Genomic DNA, 25,715 nt, shown 5'->3' on the forward strand with positions numbered 1-25,715 from the left:
AGGATTTCTCAGTCATCTCTGTTAATTGGAGGGTAGTGACCAGGTTGGCAGCAAGCACTCAATTGAGCACACACCTGAGGTGTGCACATGGCCACTGACACTGTACACGCTCTAGAAATTAAGATACCAGGTTACCCTGATTGTCATGGGGCAATGATAGGGTACAGGTAGTCCATGATTCTAAAAGATGAGGACACAACAGCCTGAATACTTACATTGAAACCCAACATGTTAATATCAATCTGAGGCCCTCCTTCTTTCTGCCCTTTGGGTGCAATTTGATTGAGGAGGTGGAAATAGGCTCTGGAATCCTGAAATGAATGAAAAAGAAAATTCAGCTCTCCTGCACAGCAGTGAATACACCATAACAATTAATTTCAAGCTCATTTTTAACAAGTCACTGAGCATAATTGGCTTAGGTACCTGTTGGGGGTCAGGTTTTGTTCCTTTTTACTCTAAAGAATTTTTTCCCCATAAATTGCCAAGGACACTAAATGTCATACTTAAGACTATTTAACAAAACAAAGGGGTGGTCGAAGCTCAGAGGAGGGTAGGGTTTTGGGGCAGAAAAAAGGACAGAGCTTCAGGTAGCCTCTCTGGTTTTCGGCGTTCGGGGAGAAGGCACGGCTGGGTTGGTGCTCCTGCTGGAGGATTTCACTGGTTCCAGTCTTGGAAAATCTGCCATCATCTGCTCGCCCTGGAATTCTGAGCTTCTCTGCCGCCCTGCGAGAGCTGGGCCAGGCCTGCCCCGCCGTCGTGGTTCCATTAGCACTGCTCATCTGCTACAGCGTGACCCTGCATCCCCTGCCTTGCCAAGACATTTCTGCCACTTCACAGCTACCGAGACTCTTTTCCCACTATTCCCAGCTTGGTGCTCTGAGGATCCTACAAAGGCACCGAGATCAAACCGCCCTGGGTCTTTGTGAAGAAAAGCCCTCGAAGTTCTTGGTACTGTTTTTGTTATCAATGCTGTAGTTGTTTTTGTTTGTTTGTTTGTTTGTTTTGTTATATATTAGTAAAGAACTGCTATTTCTATTTCCAAAACATTTTGCCTAAAAGCTTTTAACTGAAAAAATTATAATTGGGAAAAAAGGTGGTAGTGGTGGTTTACATTCTCCATTCCAAGGGAAGCTCCAGCTTTCCCTGGCAAGATACCTGTCTTTCCCAAACCAAGACAGTACCTTTACTGAATTGCCAAAATCTGTAAGCTTAAGAGAGAGCACAGTGGCAGAAATCCAGGCAGCAGGAAAGGAAACAAAGGGAAAAGGTTAGAAATATTTAAGATGACAATTATGCAGTTTGAATGTTTGAAAGCTGCCTTTGCTACAAGCTCTGATGTCACAGCCACCTCTGCAGTGGGTGGAGGAAGCAATTACACCATGCTGCTCACACTCATGGCCCCCAGATGCCCCAAGGCAGCCATTCCTACTGCCACAGCAATGATGAAAATGGCTCAGTGAAGACAAATTCCAAGCAAAAAGCTGATAAAGCTGATTATAAGCTGTCTGAATGTTTGCTTCTGTGCCTGTGCATTAGCTAGAACAGTTTAGAGGAGAGAGGTCAGGGATGGTCACAAACGAGGGAGAGCCAATAGCTGTAGTGATTATTTATCAACTACATGTCCTTTTAGTCCTCAGCACTAAGGAAGACCTCAGCATATCATGGCAGCCTAGGGGATGCACCAGAGAAGCCAACAGCTATCAGCAAAAGTGTAAGTGATTTTGAAGTTGGAAATAAGAGTGACCATGCACACATGCACACAACAGGTCAGATCTATGCTCCCCATACACCTCAATTTTATTATTATTTTTTTTTAATCTCAATCTTTTTTCTGCTTCTTAAAACTGCTGGCCATGTGAATAAGCTCCAGAAAACTGCTGAGACCAGTGTCCAGATGGCCCACACTGACCCAGAGTCACCATCCTCCATTTTTCACCAGTGCCCTCACTCACATGAGAAAAACAGCTTTAAGAGTCCCCACTCTCATTCCTACTAAACACAGTGTGAAGAATAAGAGGTCTTGTTTCCCTTCCTCTCTCCAGCCTATGACATTTTAGATGAAATGCCATCACATGCCATCATATGTGGAAGTCTCACTCTCCAGTGAAGCATTTTCCCCCGTTATCTCCACCAAAATATGGATTAAAGACATTTTAAAACATATAAGTGATAGCAGTTTCAGAGTTGATTAAAACAACAGCAGCACTGGAGGAAACAGACAATTCAACACTGGACTCATCTTCATGGCAAGAGAGAACAGCGCTGCAGGACCTCAAATATAATATCCAAAACCTGGTAAGACCACTCAGTAAATTAGGGTCAAGAAAGGTCCTGTCTGAGGATGAAAGGCCTCATTTACACAGGCAAACACATCCCTGTCCAGCTCCTAGACTTTTCCCAGGCATTGCAAATTAGGAGAGCTTTGGTACCTTGATATCTGAGCTGAAGTTACTGATTTTGTGCCAGCCTGCATTTTCCAGGTGGAAGTTGGCCCATCTTAGGAGCAGCTCTTCTGGGGATAGTTTCATAAGGTCCTCCAGATTTTCACCATCACGAAGTAAGGCAGCCAGTGCTACAAGAAAAATGATTGTGAGGGAAGAGTCAAACCTGCATGCCAGAATTGGAGTTGCAGCAAGATTTCAGGGGGGTACAATACCAACTACTGATTATGTCAAAATATTCTGGGTATTAGCAGAGTTTTCCTGAGTTGGTTGTTACACAGAGAGGAGTATAAATTATCTAGAAAAATATGTGTAAAAAAGTAATTTCCCTTTTCTTGTATAACAAAATTCTATGGACTCTATGTGCAGTCTTTTAAGCTGATGACAGGAAACTAAATGCAAATGCACTTCTATCTCAATGAAAAATGCTTCCAAGCAGTTTCATAAGCACCGTTAAAAAAAAAACGGGGGAGCCAAGATAAGCACCCTTTCAGCTGGCCAGTGCTTCCTTTGCCATGAATTTTCAATCTAAGCCAAACAATGTCAATGCTTCATGATGGGGAAGCTTGAATAAAAGACACTGAAGCCCCTCCATCCATCTGGATGCTCTGATAGCACATGCAGGAATATCAGAGCTCTTCAGATGTTTTGAAAAGTTTAAATTTTGGAGGCTGTCATGCAGGACCAAGTGAGCACAGGGAGAAATCTGCAGCATCAGTCTCTCACCACCAAGGACAAAGCAAAAGCTTGAGCTGCACCACTAACAGTAGCAAGGAGGATTTTAGAACCAAATAACTACCACAGAGCTGAAGCCCTCCTTTTTAAAATTTTTTTGAGAAAGATATGCAGTCGTCTTTAATCCTAAAAGGATCAAAGCAGCTTTTGCCACATCCCAACACTGTTAGGAACCTGCAGCTGAAGCAGCCTAGGGCATCACCAAGCAATGTGCTCATTTACTGCCAGGCTCAAGCCCAGCTGCATCTTGACTTACTGGTGTTCAGCCAGCTCTCCAAGGCTGATATGTCACCAGGATGGCACAACCCTCCTGCATGAACCTGCTGCACAGCTACAAACAGGCTGGAGAACACTCAGCTTGGCACACACCCTGATGATCCTTCTTCCAGCAGAAAGGAGGGAGGGAAGAGGCAGTGGCAGGGCTGGGGCTGACAGCACAAGCAATGCTGTGTTCATGCTTTAGAAGTAATCACTTAGAATTTAATTTACCTTCATTTCTGCTGAGCTCAATGTCAGCAAACAAGCCGATCTTAATGATCTGCCAGAGGAGCCCAAGGACTAGGTGGGGTTTCCCTTCCCTCAAGTCCTCTGCGCCAATATTGACAACATGACAGCCGATGGCAGATGCAGAATTCAAGGCCAGGTTCAGGTTCTCCTGCAAACAGCAAAGCTCAGTCAGACACAGTCCAGGGTGATGCTGCTTTCCCTTTCATCCAGCACCAGCAGAGAGGAGGTTTCCCCTTTGTCCTTGCTCCAACAGCAGCGGCTCAGAAGAAACACTCCCAGCCACTCTCCAGCTGAAGTTTTAAGGGAGTTGTGGTGGCAGTAGGCTGAATCAATAAGAACTGAACTAGGCACCAGGGTTTAATTTAAGCCTCTGGTATTTAGTTTCAGCCTCCAAGTTAGTTGCATCTAGTGGCATCAACAAGAATAAGGCTAGAGAAGATGCACAGAGAGTCATCCTCACAAAAACAACCTGCCGTAGTATGAAATTATTCACAGCCAACACCAATAGCCACACTGTTTAAAAAAGACAGTGCTGTACATAATCACCACAGCAATATCACATGTGCACGACATTTCAGCCACTTTACCCATTTTGTCATTAATTCAGCATTTTTGAACCATGCCCACAGAACTGTCAATTATGCATGGTACAAAACTGCATTTAATAATTAAACAGAAGCCATAAAACTTGCTCCTTTCCAACATTCCACAATAATGCCTTGAGCCACCGTGCTACATTCTTAATATGAATTTCAGAAAATAAAACATAGAAATGCTTTATACCTGAATTATGAATGGTGTGAGTTTCTTCTTATTAATCACTCTTTCATCAATTGTGTCAGGAACAGAAAGATTGATCATTTTGCTGTTAGGAGGAAAACCAATGATATTTGAACAACACTTAGTATTTAATCCAAACAAAACGCAATGCACTGTGACAATATTCACCACAGCACATTTCCTTTAGCCTGCTTGTTTTCATGTGATTTTTTTTCATAAAAATCAAGATTGCATAAATCAGAAGTTAATATTTACATTATCAAGAATGTATTTGTAACTAATAGCTAAGCCTGAAACTTTAAACATGTTTCCAGCCACTACTGATCTCAACTGCTGGAGCAAAAAAAGTACACGAATTATTCACAGTGCAGTCCCTGTACTAGTGAAGACTCATTGCTCTGCTGACATCCACTGCACATTCTAGTAAGACAAGAAACTTCCTCCTATTGTAAAGGTTTACTACTGCTGGCAAGAAAACCTGCCCCAAAAAAGAACAAACACTTGGAGAGCTCAGTGGGGAGCATGTGAGCACAATGAATTTTTAATCAACACAAAATATGGCAAATTTAAACTTTATATTATGAACTACTTCCTACTCAGTTGTCTTTGCCTAAAGCCATTAATTAATTGAAACTTGGGAAATAAATAAACTAAAAATATTAATCATGAGCTAAAGTTAAAAAATAAAAGAAATTAAAGAGAACAGGTAACTCAAATAAACTTACTTTGTGTATTGATACAGAGTTACTGAAATTCCAGGTTGATCCAGTTCTCCACTATATTAATTCACTTACAATAAAACAAATGAACCTAACCCATAAAGCCAACAAAAACCTCATACACAGGTTGCTGGTATTTAGCAGCCCTGGATGCCTTCTGTTCTCAGCATGTAACAGAAAAAGTCACCTAATTTACTTAATGCAGTTATTAAAAAGAACAAGAAGATTCCCAGAAAATCCATTTTTGGGTTAATGCATAATAAGGTCTAACTAATATTCCTACAGAGGACACTGTCTGCCTAAACATCCAAGAGAATGGGCTATTTTATCACATGTGCCCCTCCTCAAGCCCAGCCTGGTGCTGTTTGCATCAGGACAACTCCTGCTCCCACAAAGCACCTTCTGCCTCCTCAGCAAACAGTCTCAAACCCAAACAAAAGCACTGGATGAAAATATCAGATGGCACCAAAGTTGAGGCATCACACAATGGCAATGAAAGCCTGAGAGACTGAAGCTCTTTTTTATGTGCAAAACATTATGCACACACACCAGTCACAAAAACAGCCTAAAATAGGATGAAAATTCCCCTAACTACAGTTTTGCAAAGTTATTTTGCTGATTTTTAACTTTTTTTATTTAATTCAGGAGCCAGCATGACTTACCATAGCACAATCCCATCTCCCACAGCTTTGAACAGGTCATCCGTATTTGGGTTCATTGGAATAACGTGCCTACAGTCGAGATCACTTTCCAGGGCTTTGTTTATCCAATTTACAAAAGCATATTTCTCTTCCTCTAAGATAACCAATTGTAAATTTAATACAGGTTTTTTCATAACAAAGATTTTCCCAAAAGAACCAGAGTACAATAACCCAGGGAAATAACAGCCCCACTATCATTACCACACATTTTATTAGTCATACAAAGTTTAAAGAAGACTCTCACAACTAGCAGAATATTCCTGTTATTTACTTGTTAGTTAATAACTTTATCATACTCAAGTGTGACACAAGGACTTCATCAGCAAGCACAGTTAACAAAGCAAATAAGAACACATTTAACTTATACACTGTTAAATTTGCAGCATATAAATTCTGTCCTGCTTTCACCCTGACATGACATCACTCAGCTCTCAGAGAACCAGAGCACAGCATATGGTGTGGTGGTAGAAATGGGCTGGTTTTGGCATAGGACCTCCAAAAACCCAAGAGAAGAGTGGGAAGCAGAGTGGTACCTGAGTAGGAGTGCTGGGTGCCCTCGCTGGAGAGTTCTGAGGTGCCCCCGATGGCACAGATTCCTTCCTTCCTGTTAATAGCTCTTCGGAATGTTTTAGCGATATCGCTGCTTTTCACCTCTTGAAAAATCTACAATTTAAAGTGCTCTGTTAGACAAGAAAAATTAATCTTCATAAAACAAAAAGGACCACAGAAGGAACTATTCCTTCTCAGTTTTAAAGCAAACTTCAGAGTAAAATCAGCAAACGTGAAGGGCCTAGCAAGGGTGTAGTGGTATTAAATCTGACATGGACAGTGGGCAGAAAGTCACTCCACTTTCTCAAACACACAATGCAAGTGCCTATTGAAACAGAAGCATTAGGCATGCAGTACCTTGCATATATTTACCTTTACAAGTAGATTTCAAGAAACCACAAGAAAAAAACATGAAACCTTTGCAGTCTGAGCACAGGTAACACATGCAGCAGGTCCTGCAGGGCCAAACTTGAGAAAGCTGTGGTGCAATTTTAACCTTTCTGTGTAAGCCAGACGCTCGTAAGACTGTGACTTTAGTTCTCACAAAAGACTTTGTCCACAACCCAAGAAACAATTCTCTTTAATCATATAACAGTCAAATCTGCAATAAGGTGTAACAATGAGTGCTCCAGGTAAAGATTCCCCCTTCCTCAACAGCAAGCTTTGGCTAACTGGCAAAACACCCTCTTGTTGGAGGGCAGAAAAGATGCTTTAGCACAGGCAGACTGCACGTGCCATTTGCACAGGTTGGATGCTACTGTTAGTGCCCCCAAGGCCCTACAGAACTGAGCAACTATTAGTAAAAAGACAGAATCAGTGGCTGGAAAGTCTACTGTAACTCCCTCAAAATTGAACTAAATTAGTTTCAACCAAGCTGAAAACACAAATTAAATGTGTACAGGTTCTCTAAACACCACCCAGAAAAAAGACAATGAAACAGCACTGTAAAGAAGTGATACAATCTTGCACGTGGCCAGTGTTATAAGCAACGTGAAGATGTATCAGGTCTGAGGGTTGACCTGCAACTTCCTAGAGTGGCTTAATAATAGCGAGACAACTTCTCTGGACATGCTTTGTAAAACAAAAGGTTTTAATAATGACAAAAATAATAAACATTACAGAACAAAAGGAATATAAGTTGAACACAGTGCAGAGAACACTCTTACACTGGCTAAGGCAGTTCAAAAAAGCGCTTCAGCGCCTCTGAGCTTGTTCTTAAATATACAACGATTAAGGAGGTACAATTTGGCTTGCTGCCAATAGAAACAGCTACAGACTTTGGGAGACATTTCTAAAACCCAATAGGTGCTTTCATGCTGGCACTGGGCCAATACTGATGAAAAGGGCACAGAACTTTCTAGTTTGGCTTCCTTATATGTTTAAAGGTAAACTAAAACTATTTTCCTTATATAAAATCATTTGCTTGGGTGTGGAAATGCATTGTAACAAAGAAGGACAACAACATGCTTCTGCTAAAAGGAGAGGATGCCAGGCTGCAGAGGTGTCACTACAGAGCCAGGTTGCTGTTTGACACACCTTACCTTCCCCATCCCTTAAACACAGGGAAGGTGGCAAGTCAAGATGATGATACAGTGCTGTTAAATCATCTCCTGATGGCATGCAGAGGTTGATCAGGTAAAGGTGACTGAAGATCTGAGAGGCCAAAAAGTTGGGGGATTTCTGGCTGGTCGGCTTTAACCACAGGGATTTTGGTTTAGATCTATTTATTTTAAAATTTCCTGGATTAACTACTGGTATTGCATACCTCCTTGAGAATATGTGCTCTATGCTGAGGTACCACTAAGTCACTTGGTCCCAATGTAAAGTCAGTTCATGTCATTCTTTGTACCATAATCTCCAGCAAAAATGCTCAGAGCAAGAGTTCAGTTTGTGAAAATCATGCAGCTAAGCATTGCTGCTAATGTACACCTCAGCTGCCCTAGAGACATTTTGTCTTTACTCAATCATTGGTACCTTTCAAACGTGACAGAGATTTATTTCTTCCTTCCTAGTACAAAGTTAAGAGTCATGGGCCAGCTCAAACCAACAGCTGAAACATGCACCCAGCATGCAAGTGTTTACAAACTGCAAACTCCAACTTACTAGTTGACTCCGAACTCAAAAAGTTCAGAGGGTCTGAAAACAATTAAGGAACAGAAAGTAAAGATAAATTAAGAAATATCAAAAAAACTAATTGACATGAAGACAGCTCCCTCAATGTACTGCACATACTTTAATTATTCCTTCAGCATTCAGTCATCAGAGCATCAAAAGGATGAAGAACATACATCAAACCATTATCCCAGAAGTCTTGCACTTTTGTTAAAATAAACAAATTTTTAAATTCTGGCCTATTTCTACTAAAAAGAACTGATCTTCCAACTTGTCCTATCACCTTACTCCTGTTTTTCCCTTTCAAGGCAATAGATTTGAATTTTCCTAGAACAGCACCTAACACAAATCCAAGTGTGTCTTGAAATACCCTTTCAACTCTTTAGCACATACTTGTAGTCCCATTAAACAGAGAAAGGAAATTATACTGATACTCGGGGAAAACAAGCATTCATCTGTGTGCCGAGAAAAACTGAATAGCTTCCAGTAAATACTGTAAGCTTGTGACACGCGCAGAAAGACTCTAAAACTCAGAGACAAAGTGAATTTTAAAGTAGGTATGTCATTTATTCAGTGCTGGGCGCGATGTGGGATAGCTCCCAAAGACATCCGCGCCCCTCATTCACTTTCATTCTCCTTTAACCTCTAGAATGTTACATATGCATCAAATTCCACAATACACCTATGCATATTCATTCCTTGGCTCCCCCTCTCTCCGCTTCGTATGTTAATTGTCTTATCAGTCCTTTGCGCCTGCGCAGGTGTCTCTGGTGGTCGTCCTGGGGGTCTCAGGGATGAAGAAGGATAGTCTTCCTCGGAGATGAACTTCTGACCTTGCTGTCTTGCGCATGCCCACTAATCCTCTGGTCATAGTTCAAGCTCTGAAGCCAGGCTTATCTGGTCCTGGGGGCTCGAGGCACCTCATTGTCTCAGTGTCTTTGGTAATCCTGCATTCTTGTCTTTTGTTGTCTTTTATCAGGTACTGATAAGGGACTGCATTCCTCCCCTGCTGTCTCTATAGCAGCCCTGTCTCTTCACACCATCTGAATGTCTATCCTTTAATTAGTATTCTTCTAATTTTTATGATTAATATCCTATAGTTTCTAACCCCATATTTCACTTGGACCATTGCAAGTCTTTTTTTCCAGTTGTCACCTCATGTGAAAAAAGTATTTTGGCCTCCAATGAAGCTATCTGTTGTACTGCACTAAGTAATTAGTTTTGCACTGGGTGTTTTTAGTCATACCTTCCCATGTATCTCTGCACCTCTCCTTCACTCGATACCCCCTGTATCTCCCCTCCCTCCTGGGTCCTCCCATTGGTCATCAGACCCCCTCCCCTCTTCCCTAGGGCTTAAAACTCCTTGGACAAGGGGGCCCACCCTCTTTTTCCTCCTGGGCTCTCGCTTGCCTCTCAATGTCCCAGCTCTAGCAGCTCTGCGCAGGCTGATAGAGATTCTTCCCTCTACCCTTCTTTCCCACCCACTATATCTGAATATCTGTGCTTTGATGGCTCTGAAAATAAGGGTTCTTACCCCATAAGCAAGCCTGACCCCATGGCATGCAGCCAGAATGGCCGCGGCCAGGTGAATAACCACCCATGCAATCCTTCTTCTTCCCACAATCCCTTTCACCCACGTCCCCTTCTCTAACCCCTCCCCATGTTCCCGCCCTCTATGATGTCATCCTGCAACCCCGCCTCCCGATGCTTTAATCTCGGTTACCACTCCCCCCAATAGCCCTCCCCCCTCCCACTTCCCGATTCCCCTGCCTGCCCCTTTCCACCGCTGGCTCCCACACCCCCCACCCGACACTCACACCCCCCCACCCAGTTCCCACGGGGCCTGGGGGGCTGAAGCCATGTGGGCCAGAGGCATGGCCAGAGCTGCTGGAGTCACGTGGTCTGGGGGCGGGGACAGGGGTGCCGGGGCCCAAGGGGGTGGCGGTTGTGTCGGGACCGCATGGTCCAATGGGGGTGGAGCCAGGGCTGCCAGGCCCGGGCAAGAGCCAGCTCTGGGGCATCGGAAGAAGCCGGGACTGGAAGGGATCCCAAGCCCGGGACATGGAGTAGCCCCGAACCCAATCCCCAAGGGGGAAGGGCAAGCCCCGAGACCAAGGTCTGGGAAGAGCCTGGAGTCTCGGGTGATACCAGACACAGGGTCGGGGGTGAGGCCAAAGCTGCTGCTGCAGCCTCAGCCGGGACCCAGGGTGAAGGGGAAGAAAGCAGGGGACAGAACAAGCCTACAGCCAACTCCCATAAAAACAAAACCGAGTGTAATAGCCCTAAAGAGCAAAGCCAGAAAAGTGAAGTTATATTTTCAGCAGCTCCTGTTACATATTCTGGTAGAAATAATGCAATTAGAAACTACCAGCCTTTCTCTTTCCAAAATAGAAAAGAGTTAAGCAAAATCCAAAGGGAATTTGGTAGAGACAACGAAGTATTTGAAAGTATGTTAAGAATTACTTTTGCATCTCTCGAATTAACACCAGCAGATTTAAAAGAGATATTTAAATGCCTGTTGTCTCCCACAGAATTTGATTTCTGGGAAGATACCTGGAAAACATCTTTAAAAGAACTCCTAATAGAGCTTAGTCAAACTGCTCAAGGTGCTAAAGATTTAGAGGGAAGAGAAATCACCTATGAGCACTTGTGTGGGGAGGGACAGTGGACTGTTCCTGAGGAACAAGCTGAAGAGTTATCAAAGTTCATTTCAGAGAAAATTTGTAAGGTTGCAGAAAAAGCTTTTTACCAGTTGCCAACAATTGAACCACAAAGTAACTATCTTGATATTGAACAGCATGATTCTGAAAGTTTTTTGCAGTTTGTGGACAGGCTTCAAGCAGCTACTGAGAGACAAGTACAAGGCTCAGTAGCACAGGCACAAATACTCCAAAACATGGCTCAGAAAAATGCCAACGAAGCCTGCCGCAGGGTGATTCTAGGACTGCCTGTCAATCCTCCACCTACACTGACATAGATAGCAAAAGCATGTGCCTTGAAAGCAGAGCTGTTTGACACACCTGAAGAAAAGCCCAAATCTACCAACCCAAAGACTGTAGCAGCTGCAACACCAGAAGATGACAGACAACAGACTACACCAAAACAACCTTGACACATCATCTGCTTCCTGTGCAAAAAGCCTGGACACTTTGCCAAAGATTGTCCCCAGAACCAGTTAAAGAAGAAAAACACTCAAAAAGATGAAACAACCAGCAATCGAAAAAATGAAAACCAGAGCACGAACCCGTAACAAGCCAAAACACAAATGCAGCGGGTTCCAATGTGAAAAAAGACTCTCTCCCAACAGAAATAGGGGAGGAAGAAAAGCTGGGTGGGGGGAAACAGAAATAAAAAAATGGGGAGTGTTTATCTAACCAGGCTTGGCAACCTTGCGGGTGTTTTAAGCTTGTAACTAAAGATACCTTTCTTTTCAGATCTACACAGTGGACCATAATTGAAGTAGAATTGCCTGAAAAATCACAAGATGTGATGGTAGATCTCCCAGGACTGGACAGTGATTTTTTTGTTATTGGGGACACTGCACACACACCAGGAGAAACTGAAATTGTTCCCATGACCACCAAAGGGAGCATACCTAAATTCAGTCTCTTGGAACGTTGTCCTCAGCCACCCTTCTCTTTGGCCAAGGGGCAAATCATCGCCCAGGCCATTCCCATTCCAGCGGAAGTCCCAGTGGATGGCAAAACACCTGATGTCTACTGGGCAGAAGCAGTGGGTGAGGACAAGCCCATGCTAGGATGCAATCTAACCCGTGGGACAGACCATCTCCATGTGAGTGGTCTGTTAGACTGCGGCTCAGACGTCACTATTATTCCATAAGAGAAGTGGCCTTCTCATTGGGAATTGCAACCTGTGGCTGGCAGAATTCATGGTATTGGAGGGCTCCAATTAGCAAAAATCTCAAAAAGCATGGTACAAATTGAGGGGCCAGACGGAAAATTGGCTGGTGTCCGTCTGTTTGTCATCGACTATAAGACTCCCTTGTGGGGGAGAGATACCATGTCCCAGTGGGGGATCAGACTAGTTGTCCCAAAAAACCCCCAGGATTTTTAGAAGTGGCCACTGTGGAGCGCCCTACCCAAAAGTTAACAAGGCTGGACCATACCCCAGTCTGGATAAATCAGTGGCCACTCAGTAAAGCTTAAGGCGCTTGAAGAACTTGTAGAACAATTGGCAAAAGGTCACATAGAAGAAACAACCTTGGAATTCCCTGGTATTTGTAATAAAAAAAAACAGGGAAAAATAAGTGGAGGCTTGAGGCTTCTTCATGACCTCCAAGAAATAAACAATGATACAGGACATGGGGTCACTCCAACCAGGGATGCCTTCCCCAACCATGCTCCCCCAAAACTGGCAATTAGTGGTCTTAGATATCAAAGACTGCTTCTTCCAAATTCCACTAGACCCAGAAGATGCCCCACGGTTTGCGTTCTCAATTCCTACCATCAATCAAGAAGCCCCAGTGAAGCGTTATCATTGGAAGGTTTTGCTGCAGGGTCTAAAATGCAGTCCTTTGATCTGCCAGCACTACGGAAACTCATTACTGTCCCTGGTACATGCTGAAAGGAAGGAGGCCATCATCCTCCACTACATGGATGATGTGCTTGTGTGTGCCTCTGATGACATTACACTCCAACACATGCTTGACCTAGTGGTTAAGGTTTTAACCTCTGCTGGATTCCAACTGCAGGAAGACAAAGTTCAAAAGATGCCACCTTGGAAGTATCTGGGCTTGGAGATCACTGCATGGACAATTGTTCCGCAAAAATTGGAAATCAAGAGTGATCCCAAAACCCTAGCAGATCTCCATTCCCTCTGTGGGTCTTTGAACTGGGTCAGGCCCTGGCTTGGTCTTACCAATGAAGACTTAGCACCCCTCAACAATTTATTGAGGGGGGAGAAAGAGCTGTTCTCTCCCAGGGAACTGACCCCAGAGGCAAAACCTGCAATAGCAAAAGTGCAAAAGGCTTTAACTGAGAGGCAGGCTCACTGTTACCAGCCCGAGCTGTCTTTCAAATTTATTGTTCTAGGAAAATTGCCACACTTACACTGTTTAATATTTCAGTGGATCGAAGGGCAGAGAGATAATAGAGTGGGTGTTCCTCTCCTGTCAAAGATCCAAGACTATCATAAGGACACAAGAGCTGATAGCTCAGCTCATCCAGAAAGCCAGGCTGAGACTGTGAGCTGGCTGGTTGTGACTTTGCCTGTATTCACCCCCCAGTCAAACTTTCTGGGGAGGAAAAGAATGCTCCCAAGAGGCTAACCAAAGAGATGTTCAAGTGTCTACTCCAGGGGAATGCCAACCTCCAAATATCTCTGGACAGATACAGTGGGCAAATATCAGTCCATGCCCCATCTCACAAATTGTTTAATGAGGAGTTCCACCTCATTCCTTGTGAGAAAAGGAGTTGTAGGCCACTCAAAGCACTCACAGTGTTCACTGATGCATCTAGAGCATCCCACAAGTCAGTGATGACTTGAAGAAATCCCCAAACTCAGTGTTGGGAAGCTGATGTGGAGTTTGTGGAGGGATCGCCTCAGGTAGCTGAACTGGCTGCAGTCGTGAGAACTTTTGAGAGGTTCCCGGAGCCAATTAATTTGGTCACGGACGTCGCCTACATAGCAGAGGTAGTGTCCAGGGCAGAGCAGGCAATTCTCAAAGACATCGAGAATGAGCGTCTCTTCAGGTTGCTCTCTAAACTAATTTATTTAGTTTCGCATTGGGAGCACCTATTTTATGTAATGCATGTAAGGTCACATACCGATTTGCCAGGTGAGATTGCAGAAGGTAATCGTAAAGCAGATTCACTTGCAGCCCCAGCAGAATTGGCACGTCTTCCAGATGTTTTCCAACAAGCAAAGCTGAGTCACCAGCAGTACCATCAAAATGCACCAGGCCTAATGCATCAATTCCAACCAACATGCAGTCAGGTTTGTGCCATTGTGGCCACCTGCCCTGACTGCCAACATCAAGCCATGCCATCGCTAGGCATGGGGGTTAACCCCAGAGGGTTTGGGAGCTGTGAATATTTCTCCTCTGTCCAAATCTAAAAGCTGTCAATAACAGCACAAAAGACTGATCATACACAGATACCTGTACAAATAACTGATTTTTACATGGCTAGTCCTCAGAAGTGATCAGTGTGTCAAAAGAAAATTAGGATTAAGGTAAGTGGCTGAGAAGTCAGGTTCAACCTCTTCTGCGGTCTTCCTTAGCTTTGTCTAAAAGGGGCCTCCCAGGCTGCTGGCAATTCAGAAATATCACTTACATAGACAAACTCTTCAAAACTTATCTTCCCGTCTTTATTCTTGTCACCATCGATCATGAGCTTCTGGATGATCTCTCTCACTTTGTACCCAGGGAGAGGCAGGCTGGCCTCCTTCAACAGCTCATGTAACTCGTAGTCACAGATGAATCCATTGCTGTTGAGGTCTGGGGAAGAGAAGAGGCAGCAGAAAGTTTTAGAAATGTGCCTGTACCTGACAGAACTGACCCCTAGCAGAAGGGCAAAAATGTGACCCCCCATGTCCAAGAGCTTTATGGAGAGCAACCTGCACACTGGGGACCTGCTGAATCCATGCAGGGCATGGGCACACAGCAGGATGGCGACACCAAAAATATCAAGAAGTACATTGTTCAAAGGACACCCATAGGAACCAAAGACACACAGTAAATGCACACAGCACATGCTCAGAGAGTGTCCCAGCACAAGTCATGGGAACCCTCCAGCTCTGGGCAACAGCAGCTTTGAAGCAGGACTGACCACGATGACTCTGGGCACATGTGACAAGTCTGGTGTTAAAGTTTCACGACAGAACACCTGTATTTTCATAAACAATCTCCAAAATGTCTCTTTTTTACATCTAAATGCCACAGCTCTTGCATATTAAAAACAGATGGTAGTGAAACACAGCACCTCTTATTTTCTGAACTAAAAATGCCAAGTCAGCTCTGCAGTTGCATTTTTATCATGCTATCAATTATATTCTCCATTTAACACTGACAGCAACTTGCAACCAGATATTTTATTGCTGCACAAGAATGCTCTGCAAGGACATTTGCTTTCACAGTCTATCACCAGGCCACAGCAGCACCATATGTTTAGTGAGATAGTGTTACCTACTAGACTGAGGAAGAAAAGAATCTAGTCTGACACTGGAGCTTTGCACATAACAGACCCTGACCTCTTTGGGGAGATCATCACATCTACTCACCACACATGGCAAATCCAGCAGCCTCAGACTTTCTTCAGGCAAGTGAGGTTTTCCTGCCACTATGGACAGTCCTGGGGGTTAGGTTTGTTCCTTTTTACTCTAAAGAATTTTTTCCCCTAAATTACCAAGGAGACTAAGTGTCGTACTTAAGACTATTTAACAAAAAACAAAGGAGTGGTCAAAGCTCAGAGAGAGGGAGAAAATGTGACTTTTGGGGCAGGTGAAGGACAGAGCTTGAGGCAGCTTGGCACTCTGTTTTTTTCAGCGTTTGGGGAGAGAGAACGGTGGGGTTGCTGCTCACTGCTAGAAGAGTTCACTCTCTCTGGAGGAGTCCAGTCCTGGGAAATCTACCATCATCTGCTCACCCTGGAATTCTGAGCTTCTCTGCCACCCTGCGAGAGTTGGGCCAGCCCTGCCCCACTGTCCCGGTTTCGTCAGCACTGCTCCTCTTGATACAGCGTGACCCCGCATCCCCCTGCCCTGCTGGGACACCCTGCCCCTGCCTTGCCGGGACATCCTGCCATCCCAGCTACCAGCCCAGGACTTTTCCACTGTTCCAGCTTAGTGCTCTGAGGATCCTACAAAGGCACCGAGACCAAACTGCCCTGGGTTTTTGTGAAGCAAAGCCCTCGAGGTTCTTGGTACTGTTTTTGTTATTAATGCTGTAGTTGTTTTTGTTTGCTTTGTTAGACATATTAGTAAAGAACTGCTATTTCGATTTCCAAAATCTTTTGCCTAAAGGCTTTTAGCTGCAAATTTATAATTGGAAAAAAAAAAGGGGGTGGGGTGGTGGTTTACATTCTCCATTCCAAGGGAAGCTCCAGCTTTCCCTGGCAGATACCTGTGTTATAAATGACTATTATAAAGTTGGCTTTTCGCAAGATGTGTGCTATATGATTAATAACTTTGTGGTAAGGATATAAGTTTTTATTTCTGCTGTTAGTAAAGAAAATTAGGCATAATGGTAGTAGTGATATAGTATGCTTAAACTGTCTGTTTGGCCAGGATAACCTCCAGTGAACATGTAAAGAAGACTCTGCTATTGATACACCAACTATCAGCATCTACCATCTGAAGAAAGCATGGACCAAGGCCCAATCTGGAGGTCATAATGAAGACACAGCCAAGAAACACGCATGCTTTAAAAAGGCGGACCCAAGGAGGGGCCATGGAAAACAGTCCCTGGAATATGGAAACTAGTTTATGGAAAAATATGAATATTCAACAGATTGATACAACAGAAAAGGTATTTAAAGAAAGCCTGTAAAATAGCAGGGTGTGGACTTGGCTGAATGCCAAGTCACCCGGCCAGCTGTACTTTGCTTTTTTATCTCCTGATTGTCTTATCTTTTATTAAACCTATTTCTTAAAATTTACAAGAAAACCCCCTGAATCTCGTTTTTACAATTGGGGGCTCTTTGCCGGGATGTACCTCATCCCTGAAACCCCAGGAGATTCAGAGCAAGGGAGGCGCCCCGCCTGATTTTTGGCGGCCCAAAACTTTGTTTTTCCTGGTGAGAATTGGGGATTGCAGGTAAACACCCGAAGAGATAAGCAAGGAGACAGAAAAAAGCAAAGGAAAGGGAAAAAAGCTCCCTGAAACTGCAGTATTTTTGCTCCGTAAAAAACCTCATGCACGAAGAACCTAAGGAAGAAAAAGAATTGTCAGTATTTCTTAGGGGAGCGGGATAGGGGGTCTGTGTGGTGTGTGTGTGAATGAGACACTGGCTGGGCACCCCAGACTGGTGAAACGAGTGTGGTGGCTTCCTATGCTGCGGTACCTTGCTCTCGCGAGAGGGGCGGCCAGTACGGAGGCGAAGTGAAAGGTAATGAGTGAAAGTGACCCCCGGGTGGCTGGGACAGGGTCCCAGGGAGGGGTTGGACCCCTCGGGTAGGGAGCCGATGGTTTTCCTAGACAATCCACTGGGAAAACGGGATAAGTGGGGGACCCCAAAACATTGTCGGATTGAAGGATTACGGAACCTGAGAGCATCCGGGTGAGTGGCCAAATGCATGACTTTTTTTCCAGATTGAGGATAAAAACACGAAAAGGGCTAGAGGTGTAAGGATCAAGATACCGGGGTTTTAAAAAACCAACCAGGTTGAGAAACACTAGAGGCTCAACAAGTGTGATAATCCAAGAGCATCTGGAGGTTAGCTAAATACCTATAGGTAAATAATAAATATCAAAAGAGGGTACCATTTTTCTTGTATTGTCTGCTTGTGTTTTCTTGTTGTGAAAGAAGGTGAGCAAGGAAGGCATATTGAATTGAATAAAGGTGAATGAATGAGTGTAAGAATACCAATCTTTTTATGTTGTCTTTCTGTGAGTGAATTGTATGAATGCATATGTAATATAGACTGTTGAAGTTGAAAAGGAATTTTTTTGGAAGAAAGTACATGGTATTGTGCTACTGAGATAAAGAGTTTTCTGTGCCTTGTGGGGGGGGGGAGGGGAAAGGTGGTGTTCAGGCTGCTAGGGAAAGCAGAGACCAAGTGATAACGAGCTAAAAATCCTGAAAATGGGACAGAAAACTAGTAAAAATCAGAATTCAAAAAGAAAAAAAAAAGAAAAAAAAAAAAGAGTTGCCAGCAGAAATACCCCAAGATAGCCCGTTGGGGGCTTTGTTAGCAAATTGGGACCTAAATCCTTGTACAAGAGAAAAAGACAAAGTTAAGATGATTCAAGTATTGTATGATTGAGTGGACAAGGAGAGAAATAAGATCTGACCATGTTTATTTGCCTAGATATGGTTCTTTTGAAAGGTGGATTTGTCAGGCTTTAAACATATATGTAAATTCAAAAGAATCGTTTAACCCGGAGGAAAAAGAATATGCTGCCTGCTGGAGAGGAGACGTGGATCCCACAAGAATTTTTAAAATATCTAAAACCCCAGAGACAGAGCAAGAAGAGAAAAAAAGAGAAAAGGGCTTAGATGTCTTAAAATTTTTGCCTCCCCCACCTCTGCCTGCTGCCCTACCTGTCCCTGCTCCCGCACCACTTTCTCCCCCGCCTCTGCCGGCTGCCCCAGACGACCCTGTTCCCCTGCCGGCCGCCCCCCCGTATGTGGCCATGCTACCTGCCCCGGCCCCAGCACCGGCTGCTCCAGCGCCGCCGGCTGCCCAGCCATTCATAGCTGCCGCGCCTGTGTTTGCTCCGTCCCCGGCCGCATGCTCGGGGGGTCGCTCCCTTAGACATGCCGGGACATGTGCCAGCCCCAGGCCCGGCGGCATGGCCCGCGGCAGCTCCGCCGGGAACCCCGGCTGTCCCAGCCACGGCCGCTTCGGCCACCCTTCCCCCACCTGGGGCTGCTCCGGCTGTCCCGGCCCCAGCAGCTCTGCCCTTGATGGCTCCGGCTGTGCCCAGTACAACCAGTAAAGACCAAGTGCAAAAGATTCATGCCCCAGTCTGGTTTCCGCCAGAAAACCCTGTCCTGTCGGCGGTTCCGGCTACAGCCCCCGCCAACCCGCTCCCTTTCCTGGAGGCCTCAGCCCCAGGGTGGACCCCTGTCCCCATCCCTCCCTCTCTGCTAGTCCCAGCCACCCCTGCCCTTCCCCTTGTGAAGACAAGCCCTGCTGGCCAGGGGAGTTCTCCTCTCCAAGGGGAAACACCACACCAACATAAGGATAAGAAACAAGAAAGCTGGGATAAAGGGATTAATTTATTCCCATTACGGGAAGTCCCTATGGGAGGGGGGAGTACAGGGTTTGTAAATGACCCTTTGACTTCTTCAGAAGTCAGAAATTTTAAAAAGGTTTTAAAGGATTTTTTGGTTTATAGAAGTCTTGAAAGGATGGTTTTTGTGGGGGTTTTTTTTAGATTTTCAGAAATTTTTAGAGTTTTTTTTTTGTTTTTAGAGGTCTTAAAAGTTTTTAGAAAATTTTGAGGGCATTAAAATTACCTGAAGAAATAGCTATAAGAGATCAAAGGGGGGATGACCTTGGAAATGGGAGGGAATAGTTTTGATGGAATAGGAGATGGGAGTCAAAAGAGTTGTGAGAGAGTTCTGGTGTTTGATAAGAAGGTATTGGAAGTTTAAAGAATGTGGTGAGGAAGAAAAAGAAGGAATTATGGATGAATTTGGAATTTTTCATTATTGGGAATTTTTTTTAACAAAAGTAATACTCAAATGCCATGAGTGAGAGGTGTGTTAGTGTGATAAACATAAACTGTTTTTGTTCACTAGATGTCAAACAACTCAAATAACAGAAAGTTACTATGTTACTATCTAAGCCTATAGAAAAGCCATACGCAAACATGCTCTTGCTCAATCCTTTTTCTGTACTTGCTTAATTAGTTTTAAGTTTCAGAAACTTGAGCACAGCTGCCATATAAGGGAAAAGGCAACCGGAGGATGACTACCCGCCTTCATCGCTATGACCACCGGGAGGCAGAAAAAGACCCCCAGCAACAGATCGCACACGCGCAGAGTACAACAGGAAAAGACACGTCAGCTAAAGAGAAAAGATAAAAAGGTGGACTGGAATTTGCATGGCGTGGCAGTTGGCAGAGCAGAGACTCTCCTGCCGCCCAGCGCTGTATTTGCCTTTGCCTTGCCTGCTGTAATCTAATAAATTCCGATTGGAATCCTTACTTGTGTCTCCAGTCTATTACAATTTGGTGCCGTGACTCGGATGCAACCTGCATGATAGGACTTTTGGTTCTGCCTGGGGGGTGCCCCGCCGATTAGTCGGCGGCCCTGGTAGTTCCGATTCCTGTCTCGGTTGCACCGACGAACCTAAATTCAAGGAATTAGGCAAAGGAAGCCGGCAGACCCTATAAACTTTGTGCACAAAGGTCCGGACGAAGACGCAAGACGCGTGAGTATCTGTGTGGAATCCGTTCGGTCTGGGTCAGGGTATCCTGGAGTGCTGCGAGTGATGTATGTGTGAGAGGGGAACTGGCAGCTCGGATTCCCCAAGTGAGTTCGGACCCTCAGTAGTGTGGTACTCATTGCCCGCGAGGGCGTGAGCCACGAAAAAGGGGAAGCGAGTGATTTTGCATCACAAGAGCGTGTGAGGGCACTCCAGAAGATGGGACAGGGGAAGAGCAGGCCCTCTACTCCCATAAGACAGCCCACTGGGGTTTATGTTAGATAATTAGAAACATTACCCTAACACAGGGGGTAAGGATAAGGCTAAAATGATCCACTATTGTGTGGTAGTATGGGGTGGGAAAGAAATCTCCCAAAGTGTTTTTTGGCCCATCTTCGGATCATCAGAAGATTGGGTAAGGCAGAAACTTAATTTGTGGGGGAGGAGACACCCACGGATCGGCTAGAACGCTTGAGAAAAAACCTGCAGATGTATTCGGGCTTAGACCCTGAGACACCGTTGGAGCAGGCACTATTAAAAACACAATTTGTGGCTAAATCATGGGAAGATATCAGAAAGAAGTTAGAAAAATTAGATAATTGGCAAAATAAAGACCTGGATGAGCTATTGAGGGAATCACAGAAGGTATGAAGAGGGACAAGAGACAGGTGAGAATGATGGTGGCAGCGGTAAGGGAAACTAAGAGAATGGATGCCCCTCCAAAAACAAGCCAAGGGACCAAGAGAAATGGGGGAGGGGTTCCTCGGGTAGAGAAAAAGGAAGTAGGTGTGTGGACACTTTTGGAGGGACTGTAGGAAGCGGCTGAGGGATGAGAGAGCCTTTAAGGAAGACTAGAGGGGTCAGGGGCTCTATTTGCTGAGGACATGGAAACATCAGGAGCCCTTGATAAAATTAAAATAAGTCCTCAGCGGCAGGAATTTGAGGATTTTAGTAGAGAGACTACTTTGCATTTGAATGGGAAGACCCAGTCACTCATAGGAGGCAGCAGCTGAGGTGGACCGTGCTCCCCCAGGGGTTTACGGAATCTCCGAATTTGTTCGGACAAGCTTTAGAACAGATTTTGCAGAAATATAAGACTGGGGAAGGAGTGACCCTTATCCAATATGTAGATGATCTCCTGATTGCTGGGGAAGCAGAGGACAAAGTACGGGCAGAGAGCATTAGATTACTTAACTTCCTGAGTGCCAAGGGGCTCAAGGTATCTAAGGCAAAACTGCAATTCGTAGAAGAAGAAGTAAAGTATCTTGGGCACTACCTGTGGAAGGGGGAAAAGAAAATAGACCCTGAAAGGGTAGAAGGGCTACTATCCATACTGCCTCCAAGGAACAAGAAGCAAATTAGGCAGTTGTTAGGCCTCATGGGGTATTGCCAACAGTGGATTGAGAACTATAGCATCAAGGTTAAGTTTTTATATGAGAAATTGAGCCAAGGAGGGCTAGTGAAATGGGATGACGAAGATGACAAACATCTGAAAGCTCTGCAGCATGATTTGGTCAATGCCCCTGTGCTGAGCCTACCTGATCTGAAAAGACCCTTTTATCTATTTGTAAATACAGGTAGTGGGACAGCTTACGGGGTACTGACCCAGGAGTGGGCTGGAAAAAAGAAACCTGTTGGGTACTTATCTAAGCTGTTAGACCCTGTAAGCAGTGGTTGGCCTACATGTTTGCAGGCTATAGTGGCCTGCGCCCTGCTTGTGGAAGAGACTAATAAAATCACTTTCAATGGGGAACTGAGAGTATTATCCCCTCATAATATCCGGGAAATTTTGCAACAAAAGGCAGAAAAGTGGATAACGGATGCCCAACTCTTGAAGTATGAGGGAATCCTATTAGACTCCCCAAAGTTAACCCTGGAGGTGACAGCCTTACAAAATCCAGCCCAATTCTTATACAGAAGGCCAAGTGAGGATGGATTGGCCCATGAGTGCTTATCTACCATAGAAGAACAAACCAAAATAAGACCAGACTTGGATGAAGAAGAATTAGAAGAGGGGGATAGGTTGTTTGTAGATGGCTCATTGCGAGTGATTGATGGAAAAAGAGTCTCTGGCTATGCAATTGTTGGGGGAGAAGGACTTGCAGTTATAGAATCAGGCCCTCTAAGTAGATCTTGGTCAGCACAGGCCTGTGAACTTTATGCTGTATTGCGGGCATTGCAGTTGTTGAAGAATAAATCAGGTACCATCTATACCAATTCAAAATATGCCTATGGGATTATACACACTTTTGGGAAAATATGGGAAGAGCGGGGGTTGGTAAACTCCCAGGGAAAAGACCTGATTCACCAGGATCTAATCAGGAAACTGCTGAAGGCCCTGAGGGGGCCTAGGAAAATTGCTGTTGTTCACCTGAAAGGGCATCAAAGAGGACTAGATTTTAAAAGCAGAGGAAATAATGCATTGGGTAATGATAAAGTCCTGGAAAGAAGCAACCTTGGCCCCACAATGGGAAGGCCCTTACTTTGTATTGCTTACCACAGAAACTGCAATCAGGACAGCAGAAAAGGGATGGATTCATGCTGGCAGAATTAAAGGGCCATTGAGTGAGCCGACCCCAGAGTGGAAGGTGACAAGCAATCCTGGAGACCTGAGGCTGAGGATCCAGAGGAAAGATCGTCAATGAGTAAACACCGTGTAGAATATGCACCAGAACCACACTATACGGGGGAAGGACTGATTTGTAATTCTGATGCTAAGATAAAGTGTAAAGACCCAGAGTGCAATTGTTATCCTTTTGTTTGCTATATTTATAAGGTCTGTGGGGACAGGTGGTGGAGTTGTTGTGGGCGAGGAACGCCCCCTAGAGGAATCTGCAGCCCCTGCTGGGTACTGCAGCGGAACATAACTGATTGGATTCTAAAATATAAAGTTGAACATAGGGGTTAGTGGAAGACTCGGAATCCGGTGTGATACACCCCCGGTTAAATATCGGAACTGGGATTCCTACGTTAAGAGGCAACAGAATCGCCCTTGGGGGCCTCCTGAAGAATATCCCTGCTGCCGAGAAGATGGTACTCCTCGTGGCTCGAGGCAACCAAGTCGACGAGCGAGGCAGAGGGCTAACAGGTTGTGGAGAAAGGAACCCCCAGGATGGGACAACAAAACAATATTCGGGAAATTTCCTCAAGAGTGGGAATAGAAGCAAGGACCTTGGGCAGGGGGACAGGTCGCAGTCTATGAAATGGAAAAATCCTCAGATATGCTTCCATCCCTATGCCCCAAATGACGCTTGCCAACTGACCCAGCAGATTACTTTTCTTTTGTTAATGTTATACTTAGGAGGGGTAAATGCTGTAGATACTCTACCACACCAGCCATTTAAGTGGTCTTTGATAAGATGGGGTGACTCCCAGACATTACAAACCATTACTATGGTAGGGGCTCCGAGTTTTATGGTAAGGTTATATAACATGACTGATATTGGCCATTGTGGAAAGATATTGAATCTAACAGGGTTTTACATGTGTCCAAGCTCAAATCGAGGGAAAGTGTATTGCAATCTACCTGGGGAATATTTTTGTGGATACTGGGGTTGTGAAACAATTGTCTCTGATTGGGCACCAGGAGGAGGACCTGCCGAATATTTGAAAGTAGATTTTGGACCAGTAGGATGCACTAAACCATGGAGGGGCCCATCAGGGGAAACGTCCGATATAGGAACTTGCCTTTTCCTGTATGTTAATGTTACCCAACCAGAAAAGCCAGAATGGCTGCTGGGAAAGACCTGGGGAATTAGGCATTGGGAACCCAGAAGAGATAGAGGGAATCTGATTTTAATAAAAAAGGAACCAGTCCCACATGAACCCCCACAGGTGTAGGACCAAACCCAGTGCTGGTAGTGGAGCAGAGCTGGACAAACACCACAAATAGCAGTGGGTTGGGAGAACTAGCAGTGCCTCAAGCTGATGTCCCTGAAGAAGCCTCAAAACACGGTACTCTGTGGAAAATAATGCAAGCTAGTTATGGCATTCTAAATAGAACAAACCCTGATTTAACAAGAGAATGCTGGCTTTGCTGTAACATCCGACCTCCTTTATATGAAGCCATTGGGGTAACAGCTAGAACAAAAAAGATAAATGGGACTAATCCAACAGAATGCGTTTGGAAAAAGACTAAAGAAAGTACTCAAGGAGTAACGCTCTCTCAGGTAACCGGACAGGGACGGTATGTGGGTACTGTTCCCCCTGATAGAGAACATTTGTGTAACATCACTGTGAAAGACCCAAAAAAACCCCAAAAGGCAGATTGGTTACTTCCGGCTCCCAATACTCAGTGGGTTTGCCAGAGTATAGGAATTACTCCTTGTTTATCTTTAAAAATCTTTAATCACACCCATGACTATTGTATTCAAGTAACTATTATACCAAAAATTACTTACCATCCAAAAGATTATGTCCTTGAACAGCACACAACCCCAGAACATCACCTCATGAGAAGAGAACCTTTCACCGCACTGACTATAGCAACTCTTCTAACTATAGGAGGAGTGGGAGCTGGAACAGGGATAACCTCATTACTCAACCAACAGAAAGAATTTAGGGCACTAAGAATCTCTGTAGATGAAGATTTAAGTAAAATAGAAAAAGCAATTGATGGGTTAGTAAAATCAGTTAGATCACTGTCAGAAGTGGTATTACAAAATCGAAGGGGTTTAGATCTGCTATTTTTACAACAAGGGGGCCTTTGTGTAGCACTAAAAGAGGAATGCTGTTCTTATGCGGATCACACAGGAGTAGTAATCAATACTATGAATGAACTAAGAAAGCAGATAGAACAGAGGAAAAGGGAAAGAGAAGCACATCAGAGTTGGTATGAAAATTGGTTCAACCACCCTCCTTGGTTAACCACACTGCTCTCTACTATTGCGGGGCCAGTAATTCTGTTGGCACTCGGGCTTACCTTTGGACCATGTATATTTAATAAACTGATTACTATAGTGAAAAGCCGGCTGGAAGTGGCACACCTTATGCTCCTCAGAACCAAATATAATCAGATACCTGAAGAAGAAAATCTAGAAACTTTAGAGTTAGCTAGACAAGAACTGCAAAGATACAGTGAACAAAAATAAGTAAGAACAAGAGAAATGGGGGAGTTG

General features: G+C 44.5%; 1 protein-coding gene across 1 annotated transcript in view; it reads right to left on the minus strand.

Moving 5' to 3' along the window:
- LOC136373325 (plastin-3-like) overlaps window positions 1-25,715 on the minus strand; it is a 68,057-nt gene that overhangs the window by 4,278 nt on the left and 38,064 nt on the right. The window contains exons 3-9 of the mRNA XM_066338220.1: window positions 14,838-15,001; window positions 6,417-6,546; window positions 5,845-5,977; window positions 4,467-4,548; window positions 3,666-3,831; window positions 2,430-2,572; window positions 216-311 (exon numbers count right to left, since the gene is read on the minus strand). Of these exons, the coding sequence (XP_066194317.1) occupies window positions 216-311; window positions 2,430-2,572; window positions 3,666-3,831; window positions 4,467-4,548; window positions 5,845-5,977; window positions 6,417-6,546; window positions 14,838-15,001 (914 nt within the window). The remainder of the gene's footprint in view (window positions 1-215; window positions 312-2,429; window positions 2,573-3,665; window positions 3,832-4,466; window positions 4,549-5,844; window positions 5,978-6,416; window positions 6,547-14,837; window positions 15,002-25,715) is intronic.

This window comes from Sylvia atricapilla, chromosome W (genome assembly GCF_009819655.1).
Source record: "Sylvia atricapilla isolate bSylAtr1 chromosome W, bSylAtr1.pri, whole genome shotgun sequence".
Taxonomy (NCBI): Eukaryota; Metazoa; Chordata; class Aves; order Passeriformes; family Sylviidae; genus Sylvia; species Sylvia atricapilla.